Source organism: Pongo pygmaeus, chromosome 22 (assembly GCF_028885625.2).
Source record: "Pongo pygmaeus isolate AG05252 chromosome 22, NHGRI_mPonPyg2-v2.0_pri, whole genome shotgun sequence".
In the NCBI taxonomy this organism is placed as follows: domain Eukaryota; kingdom Metazoa; phylum Chordata; class Mammalia; order Primates; family Hominidae; genus Pongo; species Pongo pygmaeus.
The window spans coordinates 38,737,690-38,758,411 of record NC_072395.2 but is presented as its reverse complement, the minus strand read 5'-3'; the positions used below and the strand labels follow the sequence as shown (position 1 = coordinate 38,758,411).

The 20,722-nt window shown below is 38.2% G+C and overlaps 1 protein-coding gene across 6 annotated transcripts in view; it reads left to right on the top strand.

Moving 5' to 3' along the window:
- APP (amyloid beta precursor protein) overlaps positions 1-20,722 on the top strand; it is a 283,222-nt gene that overhangs the window by 116,641 nt on the left and 145,859 nt on the right. For all 6 annotated transcript variants that reach the window (XM_054468708.2, XM_054468710.2, XM_054468706.2 and 3 more), the window contains exons 4-5: positions 1,405-1,517; positions 3,562-3,755. In XM_054468708.2, coding sequence (XP_054324683.2) covers positions 1,405-1,517; positions 3,562-3,755 — 307 coding nt within the window. The remainder of the gene's footprint in view (positions 1-1,404; positions 1,518-3,561; positions 3,756-20,722) is intronic.

Below are 20,722 nucleotides of genomic sequence, written 5' to 3'. Positions count from 1 at the left end.
CTTGCATGTTTTGCCTGAAGGACCACAGTGACCTACTTGGTGGTCCCCCTGCTTTCATAGTTTCACTATGCTTGATGTATCCTTCACTTAATTATAGAGTCCATCTAAAAAAAAAAAAAAACTTTTGGCCTGTATTGCTTCTTCCAAAATGGCATCCAAAACATAAGCCTCTTTAAAATTGGAGTCCAGCATGCTTCCCCAGTGCTGCTTCCTTCTGGACTCCCTTTGCCACTTACTTTGTGCTCCAGCCATGATGGGCTGCAAATATACCTTGCTGGTTCTTTACTCTTTCTTTGCACCGGAGGCTCCCTCATTTTGAAGGATCTTTTGCTACCCATCCATCCATCCATTTGGATTCTATAATAGAGTTCTTGATGTTTGACAGAACTAGGCCAGGAATTTTGGGGGTATAATGGCAAGCAAGACAGATTCTGTCCTTACATTATGGAAGTTCAATTCGTTTCCCACGTGGCACACTACTTCTCACCATTCAGATTTCATCTTGAATGTTGTTTCTTCTTTGAGGTTTTTCCCACTGCACCCAAGATACTGGCCTGACACTTTCCTCATCTCTATTACAGAATTTAACTTGTTCATTCATTAACAGATATTTATTGCCTACTATGTGCAAGAATCTGTGCTAAAAACTGGGAATATTGCAGTAAACAAAACAAAAATTAAGTGTGCAGCTTACATATAATGTGGTAATGATCTATCTTTTACCTTCATTAGACTGAGTTCATGTAGGACTTCATGTAATATCTTTATATCTTCAGTACCAGAAATGCCTAGAAATAATTTGCATGATATACATTTTCTTTAAAGATATAACAAAAGTCTGAGGAACAGTTTTCACAACTAAACTGAATTAAACTCTCTCTTTCTCTCCTATGTGTGTTATGTAAACATGTATATAAAATACACTTTTGGGTTTTTTGCTTAGGAAGTAGAAAAATGCTAAAATTTCTGTTATTTACAAGCAGATTTAAATGTCCAAGAAAGAGAAGTAGACAGGGATTTATATTGATTTTGCTCAAATGCTCACCTAGACAATGTCAATATTTGTATTTTACCCCCTGTTGTAATAGAATGGTAATTGGTTCTCTAGTTAAGCAGCTTTTTTTAGGATTAATTTTGAAGCAAGAAATTCAGATTAATTAAGGGACAATTTCACTTGCAGCATTTAGGAATTATTTTAACCATCAAACTTGATGTGGCAAGAAACTGAGTTGCTTAAGGAGGCTGGAAGTAACATTCTAAAGGTAGTAGGGTCTTGATTGGGTTGCTTAGGCATTGAAAGGCTGTTTAACTTGTCTTGAAGTCTATCTTTCGTTGATGCCTTCTCTACGGTAAGAACACTGTGATACAGATGGAATGACGGGAAGTGGTTTTCCTTTCTTTCAGTTGGTGAATTTGTAAGCGATGCCCTTCTCGTTCCTGACAAGTGCAAATTCTTGCACCAGGAGAGGATGGATGTTTGTGAAACTCATCTTCACTGGCACACCGTCGCCAAAGAGGTACCAGCCCATAAATTCTTTCTTATTGCAAAGTGAAGATTTCCTGGGGACATACCTAATGGCATTTTAGGGGTATTTTGAGGCAACAGCTATGTTAATAAGTTATTTAAGAAAAAAACCCAATGCTACTATCCATAACCCAGATTTTAGTTTTTAGAGTGATTTTAGGTTCACAGCAAAATCGAACAGAAAATAGAGTTCCCGTGTACCCCCTGTCCCCACACATGCACAGCCTCCCCATCCGTGAATATTTTTAAAAAGTCAAAAATAGGGCCAGTTGAACTAGATTCATTATGTGCCTGTGCCGTGTTTCGCAACTTAAAAATATAAGTTGTCTGTGCCATGCCTTATAACTTAAAAATATAATCTCTAATAGTTACAACTTTAAAGTTTACCCTTCAGATTATTTTTATGTACCTGTTGTTTTCTTTTGTCATATACAATTTTTTAATAATTTAGCCTTTTCCTCTGTTATATATTAGTGAATACAGTGGTAGAACAGTGAAGTAGCTTGTTTGTACCAGCCTGAAAGCTCCAGTTAGAATTCAGTTTCTAAGTTATACCATCCAATTTTATATTCAGCAGGCCATGCCTACCATCTTGATTTTTCCACAGGGTGAGTCTGACCGAGCACTTGGTTGACCTCTGCTTTTGGCTAAGCCAATAAAAGATATAAGATACTTAGCATGAAAAGGTCACTGTGTGTTAAGACCACCTTCACAGCTGCTGTGTCCCTTTGATAGTTTTTCTAATAAATGTATATAGTTTATTAGTGGTAAGATCAGTCTTAGACTAACTAGAATTAGGCTCCTTTATCTAGCTCACCAGTGCTTCACTTGGGTCCATTTTGATCCCCTGTCCCTCCCCGGAACATGTCTGGAGACATTTTTGGTTATCACAACTTGAGGGAGTAGTGTTACTGGCATCTGATAGTGCCCAGAGGCCAAAGATTCTGCTAAACATCCTACAGTCAACAGGATAACCACCCGCCACCCCGAAGAATTACCCAGTCCAAAACATCAATAGTGCTGGGGTTCAGAAATCTGATCTAGCTTAGCTTAACCATTGTATCATAGCTTTATAGCTGTTAGGCAGAAAATACCACTGAAGATTTAGTATTATTTTTTGCCTCTTATAAAATAATATATTTGGATCCACTGTAGAATAAAATGTTTTTTATATAAAAATGTGTTTCGGAGGTTTAAGAGCTTGCTGAGTTTAAGAAAACAAACCAAATAATTTGAAGTCCAGCTACCTATTTGATAACCTCATTTTTTATTGCTTCTGTGTTTTCAAAAGAAAAATCCTTTGTCTCTAAGAAACAAAAATGACTCCCATAAGGTCAAAATACAGTCTGTAATATTTTCATTGTTTACCATTACGTATTGAATTATTAATCCTTCATTTATCACTAGTGGATGCTCTCAGAGCTTTATGCTAATCTAGATTTGTGCAAATTTAGCAAATCCCAGGAAAGCAAAAAGACATTCAAGGAGAAATCTCTAATGACTGTAAGTTCTGGTTCTTAGTGGCTGCAGGGGATAAGTTCTTCTCTTCCCAGGATTGTTACTCTGAAAGTGAACCAAGAGAGTCAGAATTTCTAGCATAAGGCAGGTCCATGTGAGATAAATTTCCATCTGTAAGGGAGGTAGGAGTGAGCTGGGGATCTACCTGGAACGCGTACAATTTCTGGATACACGAATTAAGCCAGAAGGCATTAATTCTCTGGTATCTGTTCACCAGTGGAGCCTTCTACATCTTATTTCCCAGTTAGTTTCCATTCCAGTTGTTCATATAAACCTCTATTATATAACATCCTGGTCTTATTAAATAAATAATAAACTTAAGAATAAAAAGAGTACCAAAGTGTAACCCATGCTAAAAAAAATCCTGTTGTAAATTCACTCAAAAAGCAAATGATCTTTTCCTTTGTGAAATTGGTTCCTAATATATTGGGTCTGCATGTTGATTATTTTATGTGGAGTTTTCTTACAATGAAACACATCTACTCTACCACTTACTGTTTTCTCCTTACACTTTGTAGACGTGCAGTGAGAAGAGTACCAACTTGCATGACTACGGCATGTTGCTGCCCTGCGGAATTGACAAGTTCCGAGGGGTAGAGTTTGTGTGTTGCCCACTGGCTGAGGAAAGTGACAATGTGGATTCTGCTGACGCGGAGGAGGATGACTCGGATGTCTGGTGGGGCGGAGCAGACACAGACTATGCAGATGGGAGGTAAGGTGGCCTTTGTGTGCAGCCTCCGAGATGCTGAAACATCTTGTATGGAGTGTTTGTATCCTGTAAATTAATCTTTCTGTTTATCACTGAAAAGTTCTCTGCCCACTCCCATCAGAGTCTGCTGTTATGCAGAAAATCTTAACTATGAATTTTTATGGCATCCTGTTGAATTAATAATATCAATCACCCATCACAGAGTTAATTTTAACTATTTAATATTAAACTTGGGATCAAAATCCCACTGATAACTATCATAGGTTACTGGTAGTTCTAACAGGGAGTTGAAATAATAATGGCATTCTCTTTCGGTCATTAATTTAAAAATATTTTTAAATGCTATCTGGGATTGTCGGTCATTAGTTTAAGGTGAATTTTTGTTAAGAAAGGTTTGGTTTGAGATTTTGGGAGTTCTGTGTGTGGATGTGTAAGGGTTTTTTTTTTTTGGCCTTTTATCATCTTCTTTTCCTTCATAGTGGAAGTCAAAGGCATTAATAAATGCTTGTTAATTTTTTTTAACTACCTTTGATTTCATGATTGTAAAGAAACCTATTTTCGCCTCTTTTTCTTAGGGAGCTTAACCCCGTTACTTCTTACCTGATTCTCATTCTTAACTGAAGGCAAACGTCTATATTCAAATCATAAAATTATAAAATGAGAATCTTTGGGTTGGAAATGCCATCTGGTTCAGGCATTGATTTTATGCTGTCTCATCCCCCAAAGGGTGATGATTGTATCACTTCTCTTTTTCCTTCAGTATTCTCTTAGATGTTCCCTAGAGCTACAGATTTCCAAACAGCACATTCAATAGGAGTTGTAAGTTTATAATCAGCAAACTACAGGATGCTCGTTTTTTTTCTTTTAATTTCTGGTGTAATCTGCTACTAGGGCCCCCGTAGAGTTTATTATCTGTATCAGCTAGAACACTGCAACCACAGCCATAAACCGAAGGATCCAGGCAAACTGGGTCATATGGTTACCCCACCTATTACAGTCTTCAGTAATGATGTCACTATCCAGGTTGATATTCAGTTGAAATGCTAGCCAGCTCCTTCCTAGTTACTTTCACTTACATCCCATTTCAGTACCTGAACACAGTCATGCTTTAGACTCTGAAATTCCTTAGAAATATTGTACCATAAGGTTTCTAGCTTTGATATTCCTCTCTGATCATGATCTTCCCTCATAATCACCTCCCCAGTTCAGGCTTTTAGTCCGTTATCCTTTTTCCCTGCCTGCCTTTCTAATCAGGATGGAATCAATGGATAACCATTCTTACCTATTCCATTGAACATCCTTGACTTGGCTGAAACCCTTCACATTTTCTAAACATATTTTTGTCAATTCTCCATAGCTAGGAAAAATTAATTTCTTTCTTTAGTTGCTTCTGGGATTTCTAAAGTATCAAGTCATGTAACCTTACCACTTAATTCCATTTCTTATTCATGCTGTAACATCAGCTGGGATCTTAATGTTACTAGATGCACCTAATATCATCTTCCCCATAGCAGTTGATCCAGCCCAACTTCATTCTCCTTGGTTCCCAGCGTAACTTTCTCTCATGCTCTACAGATGACCCCTCCACAGTCATCCATTGTGAATTTCTGCAACATGGTACCTGACATTTGGTAGGTGCCCAGTACATGTTTGTTGAATAAACCATTGAATTTTCTCCTGTACTTCAGCAACTGTTGTACTTTCTTCTATCCCTTTGTTTCCTGTCTTCCCTTTTATGATTATGTTCTGCTGGACTCTGAATCATCTCCTCTCCCTTTCTTGCATTTTCAGTCTCCCTCTCCCCCACACCCCCAGGCTTCATCCACTGTCCTCCCAGGTAATTCTTTCCCATGCATTACTATCTTTCTACTATGTGTTTTTAATCATGTTGACAGTTGGTAGGAAATATTTGATGGTTTATTCTACCTGTAGAGAAGTCCAAATTCTCTTGCAGGGCATTCAGAAGTCTCTTACGTGGCTTCAGCCTGCATTTTCGGCCTTATACATGTATGTGACTCTCCTGGCATCCTAAAACCATTGACCTTTTCTTTCTCTAGGCTTTCGTTCCCACCTTTCTACCCCATCTGAAATATTTTTCCTTTTTCGTCAAATGGGGTTAATGTATAATAAAGATATTTGTCAACTCTGAAGTGCCACATCTTATGACCTGTCAAAATCCTATATATTTATAAGTGTTCACCTGAAAAAGATGCAGGCTTTACAAGTCTTTACAGGTGCCTTGCTCTGCTATACTACCCTTGCTTTACCTTTTCTTATAAGACCATAACTTATCTTCCAATTAATTGTAGTCATATCTCTTTTTATCTGTTAGAATCCAAACTGTAGTTTATGTGTCTGGTATGTCTTGCACATAGGTCCTCAATAAATATTAGACAAAGTAAATTGTATATTTTAAATTTTTTTCATAGCTTTTGGTAAGGACTTCATGGTCCACAATTGGATATTGTAGAAAGCTTATCCAACCCACTGCCCAGGACGACTTTGAATACGGACCAACACAAGTTCATAAACTTTCTTAAAACATTATGAAATTTTTTTGCCTTTTTTTTTTTTCTATAGCCCCTGTTATAGAGCCTCCCATCTTTTAGCAAAGAACTGTCTAATACAAATGTAATGTGAGCCACATACTTTTTCGTTTTCTTTTTTTGAGATGGAGTCTCGCTCTGTCGCCCAGGCCGGAGTGCAGTGGCGTGATCTCGGCTCACTGCAACCTCCACCTCCCGGGTTCAAACGATTCTCCTGCCTCAGCCTCCTAAGTAGCTGGGATTACAGGCATGTGCCAGCATGCCCGGCTAATTTTTTTTCTTTTTTGTACTTTTAGTAGAGATGGGGTTTCACCATGTTGGTCAGGCTGATCTCGAACTCCTGACCTCGTTATCCACCCACTTCAGCCTCCCAAAGTGCTGGGATTACAGGCTTGAGCCACCGCACCTGGCCTTACTTTCTCATTTTTCTAATAGACAATTTAAAAATAGTAAAAAGAAACAGGTGAATTTAATTTTAACAACATTTTATTTAATCCAATATATCTGAAATATCATGTGACCAACATGAAAAATTTAATAAGATAGTTCACATTCTTTTTTTTGTTTCTTTCTTTCGTAAGAAGTCTTAACACTTCTTTTAACATTTAACAGCACATCTCAATTCATACTAGCCACACACTGTGTTTGATAGTTACATGTGGCTAGTGACTACTATATTTGGACAGTGTAGTTCCTGGATGACTTCAAATTTCTTATCACTCTTTATTTTTCCATTAAGACAAACGGTTTATATAACCTAGTAATGTTTTCTAAGGTTGAGCCACTGAATTTTTATTATTATTTTTTAACTATTCTTGTTTTTAAAATTTAAAAAAATTGGTTTGGATTCAGTGTAATTAGGATATCAGGTCACTTGCACCATTTTATTTTTTAACTTCTTTTCCTGTAGCCCTGCAGGCAGGCAGGGCTTCTTCCTCATGTGGACAAAGCCAGAAAGGTGTTGCATCACTGATCCACACACAAGCTGGGCTCCTGCCAACTGGCAGCGTCCTTGTTCCAGGAACCAGCCCTCCTTCTGACACTTGAAATGTAAAATCAGAATAGAAGTTTAACATACCTGACTTAAAACATCTTCAGGGGATGCTACGTGACAATTCTTGAAGGAGAAACGAGCTACCATTTTCCTGGAAATAATATTTGATTCACAGTATTTTGTTGTTCGGTAGTTAATAAGGCTTGTTTTGATAGAAGATAAGTGTTTTTCTATTGCTAATGAGGCATTTAGAGAAACGTTCCTTGTGGGATGAGCTCTGTTTTATGACCTCATTGAAAAAGAAGTATGAAAAAGAGGTAAATCTTTAACATAGGCAAAACAGGTAGTGTTTCAGAAATTTATGTGTAAATTACCAAGTATATATTTCTCCAGTGTTGTAATGGTCATGTTCTCAGATCACCTCAAAATGCCTATTTATGCAGTCTGTAATGTAGCATAATCCAGACTGTTACTAACATTATGTAGCATAATGTTAATAATAGTAATTATGTACATAATGTTAATAATACGCAGACTCCAGCCATCATGGGTAAGAATTTTTTCCATGGGAAAATTCATTTGGAAAGCTAACTTGTAAGACTAGCCAGGTAGGCAGCCTAGCCCTGGAGGCAGAGCTGCTCCTCACCTGGAACTGCAGATTCTGAGTGAACCCATTGGTCCGTGGGGGTTGCTGAATTGGTAAAGCAAATGAAATGTTAGAAGACCCTCTAATTGTTGTAGAGTCACACTTTTCCTCTTGCAGAGGAGGTACTCACATTTTTTTTAAGAAACAGAATCTTTAATTATCGATGTATTCTTTTAGGTTTAGGTTTGCAGACATTGGTGAGAGTGTGCTGAGAGGTAACTTGATGTATCTTTCTGGATAATTAGATGATTTTTTTTTCCTGTTTCCTTTAAACATTTTTTTTTTTTAAAGAGCTGCTTAAGATCTGAAGGAGTGATTCCTTTTGACCGCATCTTATCTTCTTGGAGACTGTATAACTCAGAAGAGTTTTCTTTTTTTTCTTTTTCTCCTTTTTTTTTTTTTTAAGATGAAGTTTTTGCTCTTGTTGCCCAGGCTGGAGTACAGTGGCGCGATCTTGGCTCACTGCAACCTCTGCCTCCTGGGTTCAAACAATTCACCTGACTCAGCTTCCTGAGTAATTGGGATTACAGGTGTTCACCACCACACCCAGCTAATTTTTGTATTTTTAGTAGAGACAGGGTTTCACCATGTTGGCCAGGTTAGTTAATGTTACTCTCTGGTTTGGGGGGCAGTGATATGTTTTGGCTTTTTTCCCACCCAGATCTCTTCTTGAATTCCCATGTGTTGTGGAAGGGACTCAGTGGGAGGTAATTGAATCATGGTGGCAAGTCCTTCCCATGCTGTTCCTGTGAAGTGAATAAGTCTCATGAGATCTGATGGTTTTAAAAAGAGGAGTTCCCCTGCACAAGTTCTCTCTCTTTGCCTGCTGCCATCCATGTAAGACATGACTTGCTCCTCCTTGCCTTCCACCGTGATTGTGAAGCTTCCCCAGCCATGTGGAACTATAAGTCCAGTTAAACCTCTTTCTTTTGTAAATTACCCAGTCTCAGGTATGCCTTTATCAGCAACGTGCAAATGAACTAATACGGCTTGGGGTGGCTTGTGTGGGTCCGTATGGCCATGTACGCAGGTGTGCGTGCATTGGAATATACAATTCCATATTGAACCCAGTTTAAACTTCATCAGTTCTGGTGATTGCTAGAGTGTCACATATGGCCAGACGTCACCTTGCCCCCTCACTACCCCAGAAAACCAGGCCAGCACCACTGACTATCTAGATACAGTGGGCCCTTTATATTATTATTATTTTATATTTTTAGGTTATTTGGCAAACAATTTACAGAACTAAGAATAAAGGAATAGTGAGAAATAACTATTAGCAATTGTAATAAGAGTTAACATAGTAAATATTTTAATTTTACGAAGAATTTAAATATGGTAAACCCACATGTTTATTCTATATTTTCCCAGTTTTGAAGGTATGGATTTCTGAAATGAACATTATTATCATTTGGAATGCAGCTAGCTGCTAATCACCTGCCATGCATGAACCTGAAATATATCCATCTTACAAATACTGGTTCTGCGTTTCAAATACATCTCTATTAGGTTCATCATATTTCTTGGTCTTTTTTTTTTATACTTGCAATTTCATTTAACTGTAAAAATTTAAGATATTTAAAACATTGAAAGCTCATAATTTTATTGAAGAGAGAATACAGCCATCTTCCCTCAGGAATAAAATGTTTTCAAGTTTGGATTTGTAAACAGCTATTAAAGTGATCAGTCCAGTCTTTTTTTCCCCCTCCTTTTTTTCTACATTATCTCTTCTAATCACCTTAGAGAGATTCCTGCCTTGGGCATTTGTCCACTTCCTAATGGTATCAAATAAATGTGTTGCACAGGCATAAAATTTGTTGCATAAGCATAAAAAGGGAAGGAATACTATCACATCATTTTAGCAATGATGGTTAGTGTTTTTGTCACATAATATTGAGTGATGATATCCTTCCTGTTGAATGACTAAGTGGATGAGAATACCATATTTTCTTTTTATTCTTAGAAATACATTGCTCAGCCGGGCACAGTAGCTCACGCCTGTAATGCCAGCACTTTGGGAGGCCGAGGTGGGCAGATCACCTGAGGTCGGGAGTTCGAGACCAGCCTGCCCAACATGGAGAAAGCCCGTCCCTACTAAAAATACAAAATTAGCTAGGCGTGGTGGCGCATGCCTGTAATCCCAGCTACTCGGGAGGCTGAGGTAGGAGAATCACTTGAACCCGGGAGGCAGAGGTTGCAGTGAGCCAAGATTGCACCATCACACTCCAGCCTAGGCAATAAGAGCGAAACTCCACCTCAAAAAAAAAAAAAAAAAGAAAGAAAGAAAGAAATACATTGCTCACTTGTCAATTCTTGAGCTTGGGAAAATTCATCTAGGATATCATGTGAAGGCTCAGAGCCTAAGGTTTTACTTACGTGATCAATTTCATTCTTCTTCTGGTTTATCTAATTGGTAAAATGCCTCCTTCTGTCAGTTGTTCCTATTTGCCCATATGTGGAAAATGATTTTTGACTATATTCAGTGAGTCTCCAGACTTCTTTTTATCGTGCTTTTTAAAGAGATGGGACCTCACTCTGTTGCCCAGACTTGAGCACAGTGGCTATTCACTGGTGTGATTATGGTGCATTACAGCTGCAAACTCCTGGGCTCAAGTGATTCTCATGCCTCAGCGTCCCAAGCAGCTGGGACTATTCAGACATTTTTTAAACCATCTTGAAAGATGATGCAATACTTTGGGAACACAGTGATAAAAATGTGATAATTTCCCTATTGCATCACCTTTCTAGGCAATTCTATCATTCTTTCATATTCATATTATTTGGTCTTCTTTAGCACAGTTTTTTAATAGTTGATGGCTAATGATGAAATAATTCTTAGGATGATAAATATTTTGTAACATAGGAACAAAATATAGGAAAAAGATCGAGATTCATAATATATCTCAGACTCATGGTTAAGGACAAGCTAGAATGAGTTTTATTCAATTAAAATTTTCTTTTTCTCTATGAATGGATAAAAATAAGAAATATCAAGCCCCACAAGTAGTTAGAATGCTCAGAAACTCAAAAGGTAAAATTGTGTCCAAAGACCCTGATGGTATTCTAAAGGTTAACAGCCTATCCTACTTACCAAGAGTTTACATTTATTATGAGGCCTGTACAACCTGATACAGGAAAATACTTGGCATAATTTTCTATAAGTTAGGTAGTTAGGTGCTCAACAAGTATTTGAGTTGAATCACATTGGCATTCACATCAAACACATACACCTACGTAGTCATGTTAACTTAAGGTTAATATGTGTCACCAAAACTAACTGGTCTTTAAAAAAGAAAAACTAGGCCAGGCCTGGTGGCTCATGCCTGTAATCCCAGCGCTTTGGGAGGGCGAGGCTGGCAGATCTCTTGATGTCAGGAGTTCAAGACCAGCCTGGCCAACATGGAGAAACCCCTTCTCTACTAAAAATACAAAATAGCCAGGAATGATGGCATGCGCCTGTAATCCCAGCTACTGGGGAGACTGCCAGAGAATCGCTTGAACCCAGGAGGTGGAGGTTGCAATGAGCTGAAATCGCACCACTGCATTCCAGCCTGGGCGACAGAGCAAGACTCTGTCTCAAAAAAAAAAAAAGAAAAGAAAGCTAGGGAATATCATTCTAGACGTGCAGTAATTAAATAAAATTGCATCAGGGGTCTAATAACAGCATGATGGGTCCCATGTTTCATTATTTCCACGGGCAGAAGAGGGATGGCCACATTGTATATAAAGGAAAATTGTAACAATAAGAAAGAAAAGATGAAGTATGAAATATTTCCAACTCAAAAACAAACTGTATCTGAGCATACAGAGGTACAAAATGTCACCTTTTTCCTCCAGTGTAATGAAGGGCGCTAAACCTCTTGAGCATTTGACATGTTCCAGATACTACATTAAAGTGATTTTTTTTTTTTTTAAGAGACAGGTTCTTGCTCTGTCACACATGCTGGAGTGCAGTACTGTGATCATAGATCACTGTAACCTTGAACTCCTGGGCTCAAGTGATCCTCCTGCCTCAGCCTCCCAAATGGCTAAGACTACAAGCACGTGCCACCATGCCTGCCTAATTTTATTTATTTATTTATTTATTTATTTATTTATTTATTTATTTAGTAGAGACAGGGGTCTCGCTGTGTTGCCCAGGCTGTTTTCAAACTCCAGGCCTCAAGTGATCCTCCTGCCTGGGCCTCCCAAAATGTTGGGATTACAGGCATGAGCCACCACGCCAGACCAAGGGGTGAAATCTTGATAACAATCATCAATGTAGTCATCATAAAAGACTTGCTCAGGCTCAATTTGTAGGTGGCACAGTGCTACATCTAGTCAAAAGCCAATTTAATTATGGTCATTGTGCTCTGAGAACTTTTCTCAGAAAATAATAACCAGATGGTATTATAGATGGTGTATTTCACGAATACATGATTTGTAGTTAGTGAAAAGTTGTCATTCAATCATGTAATAAATTATGCACATACTGTCTTCCACTTAGCTAGTGATGTTGAAACATTCATATCCTTACCTGATGAGCTCAGGCTGTCATGAGAATTTATGTCTGTTCATGGGTTAGTACTTTGTCTTTAAAATTAGATGAGAGAGAAAGAGAGGCTCTATTTGACTATATATCTTTTTATTTGTATCTCTGGAGTTAAAAATTTTTGAATATATAATCTTTCAGCTGCTTTCTGCATTGCATTTTAAGAAATGATATTAAATGCTCAAGGAAAAAAACCTAACAACTTTAGAGGGCCACAAAGTGAATCATACAAAAGATAAATTAAAGCTGTAAATCTTTGCCAGTGTATGAGTCAAGTAAGAGTGGATTTAATGAAATGGCTCATGGCTTTGAGAAGCAGCTGTCATAATGCTGAGTTGGCAGCTTCCAGGACTGTGTGAGGCTTTCTGACTGTTATACTGAAATATAGGAGAACTCATTTGAAAATGACGAATAGGAGAATAGCAGAAGCTTGCATTTTCTCTTGAGGGAACTGGCTGCCAGTTTTGAGGTGTTATTAGAAATGCTCGATTCCTGTATTGAGTAAACTTGGACTACATGTATGTCAAGAAGAAAAGCAAAACACTTTTATAGCCTTAAAAGCAGATTACAGATGTGTGGCCAAACCAGTGGGGTTTGTTTTTGTTTCCAAGCAGGTGATGCCTGGAAGAGGAGATGCCTCTGCAGTGCAGGGCTTGAGTTGCTGCCATCTGAGCTACATCTGGCAATGAGACTGTGCTTACTGAGACCTAATGGCACAGGTTGCCCCAGTAACAGGATATTGCTGAATGAGAAGTACTGTACGATTCATTTCTAAGAGTTATTTGGAGGGTTGGATTATTCAGTGCTAAGGATTCTAAGCTACTGATGCATGGACTCTTTTCTTCCCTTCAGTATCTTTTAATTAAACTGTACAAATTCCCTGGCTTACAAAATAGTAGGAAAAGAGGAAGAAAATACAGATTCTTATGATTTTAACTGGTTTCTGGCAATAGTACACCGAAACATTAATTTCTTGTCGAAAACAACATCTGGATATTTGTGTCTTCAGTGTAAAACCCCTAATTTAGATAGGACTCTCCATTGTGACATGGAAAAGTAACCCTTTAATTAGTTAATTAATTTTACTGTGGCCTCAAAATCTGCATATTAACATATCAAGCCAAAAACTGTTGGCTTTACTTGGGAACCATGTGGCTTAAACTAGTACCAATAACTTACCACAAGGAACTCAGCAAAATTATAAGTCCATGTTTGTTTTGGAAGGAAGGCAATTATTAAGAAAATAATTTAGAGATGGTCAAAACTATTTCCTTTGAGTAGAGGTAGAGAGTGAACAAAATCTGTCCCAAGTGGGAGCTAACTAGCTTCCTTTTTTGCCCTCCTTGTTTACAAAGTAACACTTTTAGTTTACTAAGTAACATTTGCAGTATCCCCAGTGTTTCAATGTGAAATTGTAGGTGGTAGACTAATGCCACTTAGCCGAAGCCATGATCACGTGAATTTTTAATATATATTTTTGTATGGAGTGAGATAGTGGGAGAACAGTCTTCATTAGCTTAAACTCTAGAATGTACTCTTTATTTGTTTGTTTGTTTATTTATTTATTTTGAGATAGAGTCTAGCTCTGTCACCCAGGCTGGAGTGCAATGGTGCGATCTCAGCTCACTGCAACCTCCCTTCCCAAGTTCAAGTGGTAGTCCTGCCTCAGTCTCCCGAGGATTACGGGTGCCTGCCTCCACACCCAGCTATGTTTTTTTTTTTAATGGAGACGGAGTCTCACTCTGTTGCCCAGGCTGGAGTGCAGTGGTGTGATTTGGGCTCACTGCAACCTCTGCCTCCCAGGTTCAAGCGATTCTCCTGCCTTAGCCTCCCGAGTAGCTGGGATTACAGGTGCCAACCACCATGCCTGGCTAATTTTTGTGTTTTTAGTAGAGATGAGGTTTCACCATGTGTTGGTCAGGCTGGTCTCGAATTCCTGACCTCAAGTGATCCACTGGCCTCGGCCTCCCAAAGTGCTGGGATTACAGGCATAAGCCACCATGCCCAGCCAAGAATGTACAATATTTTTAAAGAAATGCAGTTTATTACTATAAAATACAAGTTAAGCATCCCTAATCCAAAATCTGAAATGCCCTAAAATCCAAAATGTTTTGAGCACTGACATGACAGCAAACGTAGAAAATTATGTGATCTTATGTGTTTAATGTATACAAACTTCCTTTCTTAAACAAAAATTATTTAAAATGTTGTATAAAATTGCCTTCAGGCTGTGTGTATAAGGTATTTTTGAAACATAAATGAATTTTATGTTTATACTTGGGTCCCATCTCCAACATATCTCATGTGTATGGAACTATCCCAAAATTTGAAAAAAATCTGAAATCTGAAACACCTTCTGGTCCCAGGCAGTTTGGATAAGGATTACTCAATCTGTAAATATAGTAGCTCAAATTGATTTTGTAAAGCATTCAAGTCATTATTTATAGTATTTTAATTTGTATTATTCTTTTAATATAGCTATTTGTTTTATATATTTATATAAATAAATTTTTTGCAATTGAGCAAATTAAAAAAATTAAGTGATTCCTTCAGATCTACATTTTATTTTCTATTTGTTATCAATTTAATAAGTAAAGGGCACACAGATCATCTGATTATGTTGTCAGACATTTGAAGGTGCAACTGATGGATGTTCACAGTTCTACTTTGTTTTGTCATGTAAATTGTTTTAAAGAGAAGTGAATGTTGAGCATATAGTAAGGCTACACATGCCTGTGGATTGGCTCATTGTTTTAGGAATTTGTAATTTTGGAAAAGATTTGCCAAGGGTATTCAAAAGTATAGTTTGGTATTAGAAATTATTTGAAAATAATCTTTATAGCATAGCACCATTTTATTTAGATCAATAGTAATTCAAGCAGTATACGTAATTTGCTATTGTAAGTGTAGCATATAACCTAAGTTTTCTTTTACATTTGAGACAACTGTTTGCTGTTGGTCGAATTTGGTCTTCCAAGATTTTTTGCTTAGCGACCTAATTGCCAGCCTATGTGAAGAGCTGTTACTTATTGTCAAACCAGGCAGTAAGGGTTTGCTTTTATCTTTTTATCAATTCTTTCAATGCTAGTAGTCATGAGATTAATGTAGTTGGATACTAAAATGTTAATACGTGTTAGATAACAAACTGGAAAAGAGATGAATGACATCATGAAGGAAAGGGCAGTATTGCACTTACAGTGATTTCATGATGATAGAACTAACCTGCCTAAAAAGACATTGGGTGGAAACAGAAACCAGGTGTAATAGATGCATCCAAGTAGTCAAGGAAAGAAAAGACTTGTAAGTAAATAAGATGATCTTTGCTTCAAAAATATCTTCAAAGGTTTAAAATGTGCTTTGCCCTCATATATAATCTTTTTGAGCCTATTTCTTTACCTCAAACGTGGGGAAAATTGCAATAATCTGTATCACGGTATTTGCTTCCAAAACGACTAATCGATGTAAATGCATATCAAGCTGGTAAAGTTTACAGTGGACTTGTTTATAATGTATAGATTGGAATTGTTGGGGGAGCAGGCCAGCAGCATGGGATGGTTTTTTGTTTGTTTGTTTAAGACTCTGTCGCCTATACTGGAGTGCAGTGGCACAGTCTCGGCTCACTGCAACCTCTGTCTCCTGGGTTCAAGCAATTCTCCTACCTCAGCCCCCCAAGTAGCTGGGATTACAGGTGCCTGCCACCACGCCCAGCTAGTTTTTACATTTTTAGTAGAGACAGGGTATCACCACGTTGGCCAGACTGGTCTTGAACTCCTGACCTCAGGTGATACGCCTGCATCGGCCTCCCAAAGTGCTGGGATTACAGGCGTGAGACACCGCGCCAGCTGGGGTGATTTTTTTCTTAGTCAGATCACTTCTCTACCCATCATCTCACACTGTCGAATACAAAGACTCTCCTTGGGGCTCAATGACTAATCTCCCACCTCTGGTTTGATAATCATGGCTATTATAACATGTTCCCTTTTTAATTAGTTATTTTAAAATTATTGTAGGTCTTGTAATCATAATCAATAATAATACGTAATGGCTTCTTAAGCATTTTCTATCCTAGATGAGGTTGAGAACATTATAAAATTAGTTTTGGTAGTAATCAAGTAATGATAATTCTTATTTTATGAATTTAAATATGTAGGAGTTTTTTTATTTTAGGGAAGCAAAAAGGACCAGAAAGTATGATGTCTCATGATTAGAAAACTGCTATAAAAATGAAGGTAGAATTGATTTGGGCTCTTTTGGACATTTTAAATAGAAATTTAAATAGGTATTCAAGTAGCAAAGTCATTCTACTTTAAAACTTCTATACTTTTTTAGGACCTTGAATTTTATATTTAAATTATATTTTCGAAATGGTTTTAGAAGAAATATTGTATCTTAAACTCTAACTACTAATAAGTAAGAGAAGATATATCAAAGGTTTGATCTTTTATCTCCTAGAACTTGCTATTCATTTGTTTTCCCATTGTACATCATTTGAATGTTAATGGTTAGCCTCAAGTGGTTCTCAACATAATTGTATAGCTACTATTGTTGGAAAATTGGAGCCAAGGACTCATACACATATCAGAAGTGGTAATGAAGCACTTTGGTTTTATGAAAATATGTTTACAAGGTAGTCACAGGATAGCAATATTGCATTTAATGTAAAACAATGATGGTGGAACTAACTGCAGTGGAACAGGATGCTGAGACCACAGTTACAGCATCTCTAAGTGCCTCGTCTAGTTATGGTCCGACCTCAGATATAACTCATTGGTGTTGAAACATGTCTAGCAACATTTAAGCATAGACTGTTCATTAAAAGGTACCTTTTAAAAATTTTTATTTTTAAAAATTGGCATGTAATAATTGTACACATTTACAGGGTACACAGTGATCAGATCAGACTAATTAGCATATTCATCTCGGGCATGCATGTATCATTTCTTTGTGTTGGGAACATTCAATATCCTGCTTCTAGCTGTTTGAGATTATGTCATATATTACTGTTAACTGTAGTCATCCTACAGTGCTGTAGAGCACTAGAACTTATTCCTCTTATCTAGCTGTAATTTGGTACCCTTTAACAAATCTTTCTCTATCCTCAGTTTCTACCTACCCTTCCCAGCCTCCATCATCCTCTGTTCTACTTTTTACTTATATGAAATCAACATTTTCTAGCTTCTGCATATGAGAGCATGTGGTGTTTAACTTTCTGTTTTTGGCTTATTTCACTTAACATATGTCCTCCAGTTCCATCCATGTTGCTTCAAATGACAGGATTTTATTCTTTTGTATGGCTTAATAGTATTTCATTATACGTGTGTGCGCGCGCGGACACACACACGCACACACATCACGTTTTCTTTATCCATTAGTCTCTTTGGACACCTAGGTTATTCCGTATCTTGGCTATTGTGAATAGTGCTGTGGTAAATATGGGAGTGCAGATACCTCTTTTAATATACTGATTTGCCTTCCTTTAGATAAATGCCCAGTAGTGGGATTGCTGGATCGTATGGTAGCTCTATTTTTAGTTTTTTGAGGAATCTCCATACTATCCTCAAATGGTTGTACTAGAACAGAGCTTTTCTACCTTCCTTCCATTTGGGAATCTTCTTACCCAACATGCATATTAGTGACTTGGCTATGTATGTCTCATCTCTCTGTCTCAAATACTGTGTCTAGGACATCTGCAGTCTTTGGCTATGACCATGACTCCTAAAGTTCATGACGCTTTTGCTCTGTCATCAGTATTAGTTGACAGGCAAGTAAGATAGTACTTCTCCTTATAACCCCTTTACCTGCCCAGCAGAATACCAGTACAGACAGACCCAGATATCTCTGGGCTCAAGAATCCAGACATTTATAGGATGGGACTTTTATCTATAAATCACCTTAAGATTAGTAAGTTCTTAGAATTGATTACCTTTGCCATTTCTCAGAAGCCCTTTGTCTAATGTAACTTGTGTGTCACTGTCATTTCCAGCCTGTCTTTCCTACACATTGTTTATGTAGGCTTTAGGAGTTCCCACCCCCCAGTTCTACCCCCCACCCCCACCCCAGCCTTTGTTGTTTTAACTATCCCGTCTTGGCTGATTTTGTTTTGTTTTGACATTTCATCCATTAAATTCCTGACCCTGGGTATCTCTTTACAATTATTATAGTATTTTTCTTTCTGGCTCGCTCTTCCTGATTGCTGTAATCCATGCTCTTGACTGTAAATACCATTTGTAAGTAGACTAGGCCAAGGTTTATTTCTCTAGGCCAGACTCTACCTAGTTATTTCATAGGCATATGAATCCTAACATGTCCAAATGAGAGTTCTTAATTCCCCTGCTACCCAGTCCTCAATGTGGTTCTCTCAAAGCTATTCTATCTCAGTAATGCCCCCTCCTAGGGATTATTGCTAAGAACCTAGAACTCATCATTGTCTCTTCTGCACATCCTATGAATTCTGGATTTATTCACTTCTCTCCATCTTTTCCAGTACTAGTCTAAACTCCCATTGTTTCTTGCTGGAGTTATTTCACTAGCATGCTGATCTCTGCTCTCGTTACCTTTCTCGTTATCTGACACATGTGCCACTGTGTTCTCCCACACTAAGCCATTCTCTGTACAGCAGCCAGGATGTAGAGTGTTTATTTACATAAAGCAGATCCTGGAACCCCCAAATTTAAGTTGCGTTCGTGGCTTACCAATACGCGTAAAAACCAAGTGCACAGAGAGAAAACAATGAAGCCTTATTTGGATATGCTGAGGATAATGATAACGGGTAACAAATAACAAACACGTAGTTGGTGTCAGGTTTGACCTCCTACATTCCTTACAGGTATTAGTGTATTTGACCCAGCTCCTCCCTACCTCTCCAGTATCACCCCGTGCCTCTCTTTCCCCCGACTCTCCCCACAAGTCAATATCCCCAGCTTGCTAACCCCGGGGCTGACAGATCTCATTGTCTATAATGGATCTTCCAAGGTCCCACCTTCAGCCTCAGTTTTGTTGCCATCTTCCCAGAATGAATTCCCTTGATCATTCTGTTTTTCGGAGTCAAGGTCCTGCTCTGTCACCTAGGCTGGAGTGCAGTGGCATGATCATGCCTCGACCTCCCTGGCTCTAGAGATCCTCCTGAGTAGCTGGGACTACAGGCCGCACCTGGCTAATTTTTTTTTTTAATTTTTAGTAGAGATGAGGTCTCACTTTGTTACCCAGGCTTGTCTCAAACTCCTGAGCTCAAGCAGTCCCCCCACCTCAGTCTCCCAAAGTGTTGGAATTACAGGCGTGAGCCACCATGCCTGGCCCTGACCATTCTTTTCTGAAGAAAACACCCCTTCTTCATTATTCTCAATCTTAGCAACCTATTTACTTCCATTCTGAAATGAATCACATTTTAGTATTTTATTGGTTCGTTGTCATTCTCTCCCCCCATAGAATGTAAGCTCTCTGAGGACAGGGAGCTTATCTTTTTCCCTTTTGGAGCCTCGGATCTAGCAGAATGCCAGACACTTAGCAGCCACTAGTGTTTGATGAGTGAATGGCTTTTCATACACAATTTTAAACATTGTTCCTGTTTGGTCTCTCTAGTCAATAATAGATTTATCAAATCTAATCGATAACAGATTTCTTTTTCTTTTCTTTTCTTTTTTCTTTTTTTTTTTTTTTTTTTGAGAAGGAGTCTTGCTCTGTCGCCCAGGCTGGAGTGCAGTGGCACGATCCCGGCTCACTGCAAGCTCTGCCTCCCGGGTTCACGCCATTCTCCTGCCTCAGCCTCCTGAGTAGCTGGGACTACAGGCGCCTGCCACCACTCCTGGCTATTCTTTTTATTTTTAGTAGAGATGGGGTTTCACCGTGTTAGCCAGGATGGTCTCAATCTCCTGACCTCGTGATCCACCAGCCTCAGCCTCCCAAAGTGCTGGGATTACAGACATGAGCCACCACACCCAGCCGATAATAGATTTCTTTTATTGATTAGAGAGACTAATCAGCTACAGTGTTGTAAAATTCTCACATAGATCTCTGAATTGGAAAGCAGTCTTGAATTATGCTTGCAGGGAGAGAGGAAGGAAGGAGGAGGAATGGTGTAATTAGACTTCATAAGACTAGATTTTGTTTCTACTTAAATAATGGTATCACAGTGGGACATATTATCCATGCAGAAAGTGAGTGGGCATCTGGTCTCTTATCTGTGGTCTTTCAGGAATGGCAGCTCTTTAGTTTAAAAAACAACCAAGTGCAGCGCTGTTTATTTAATGGAAATAG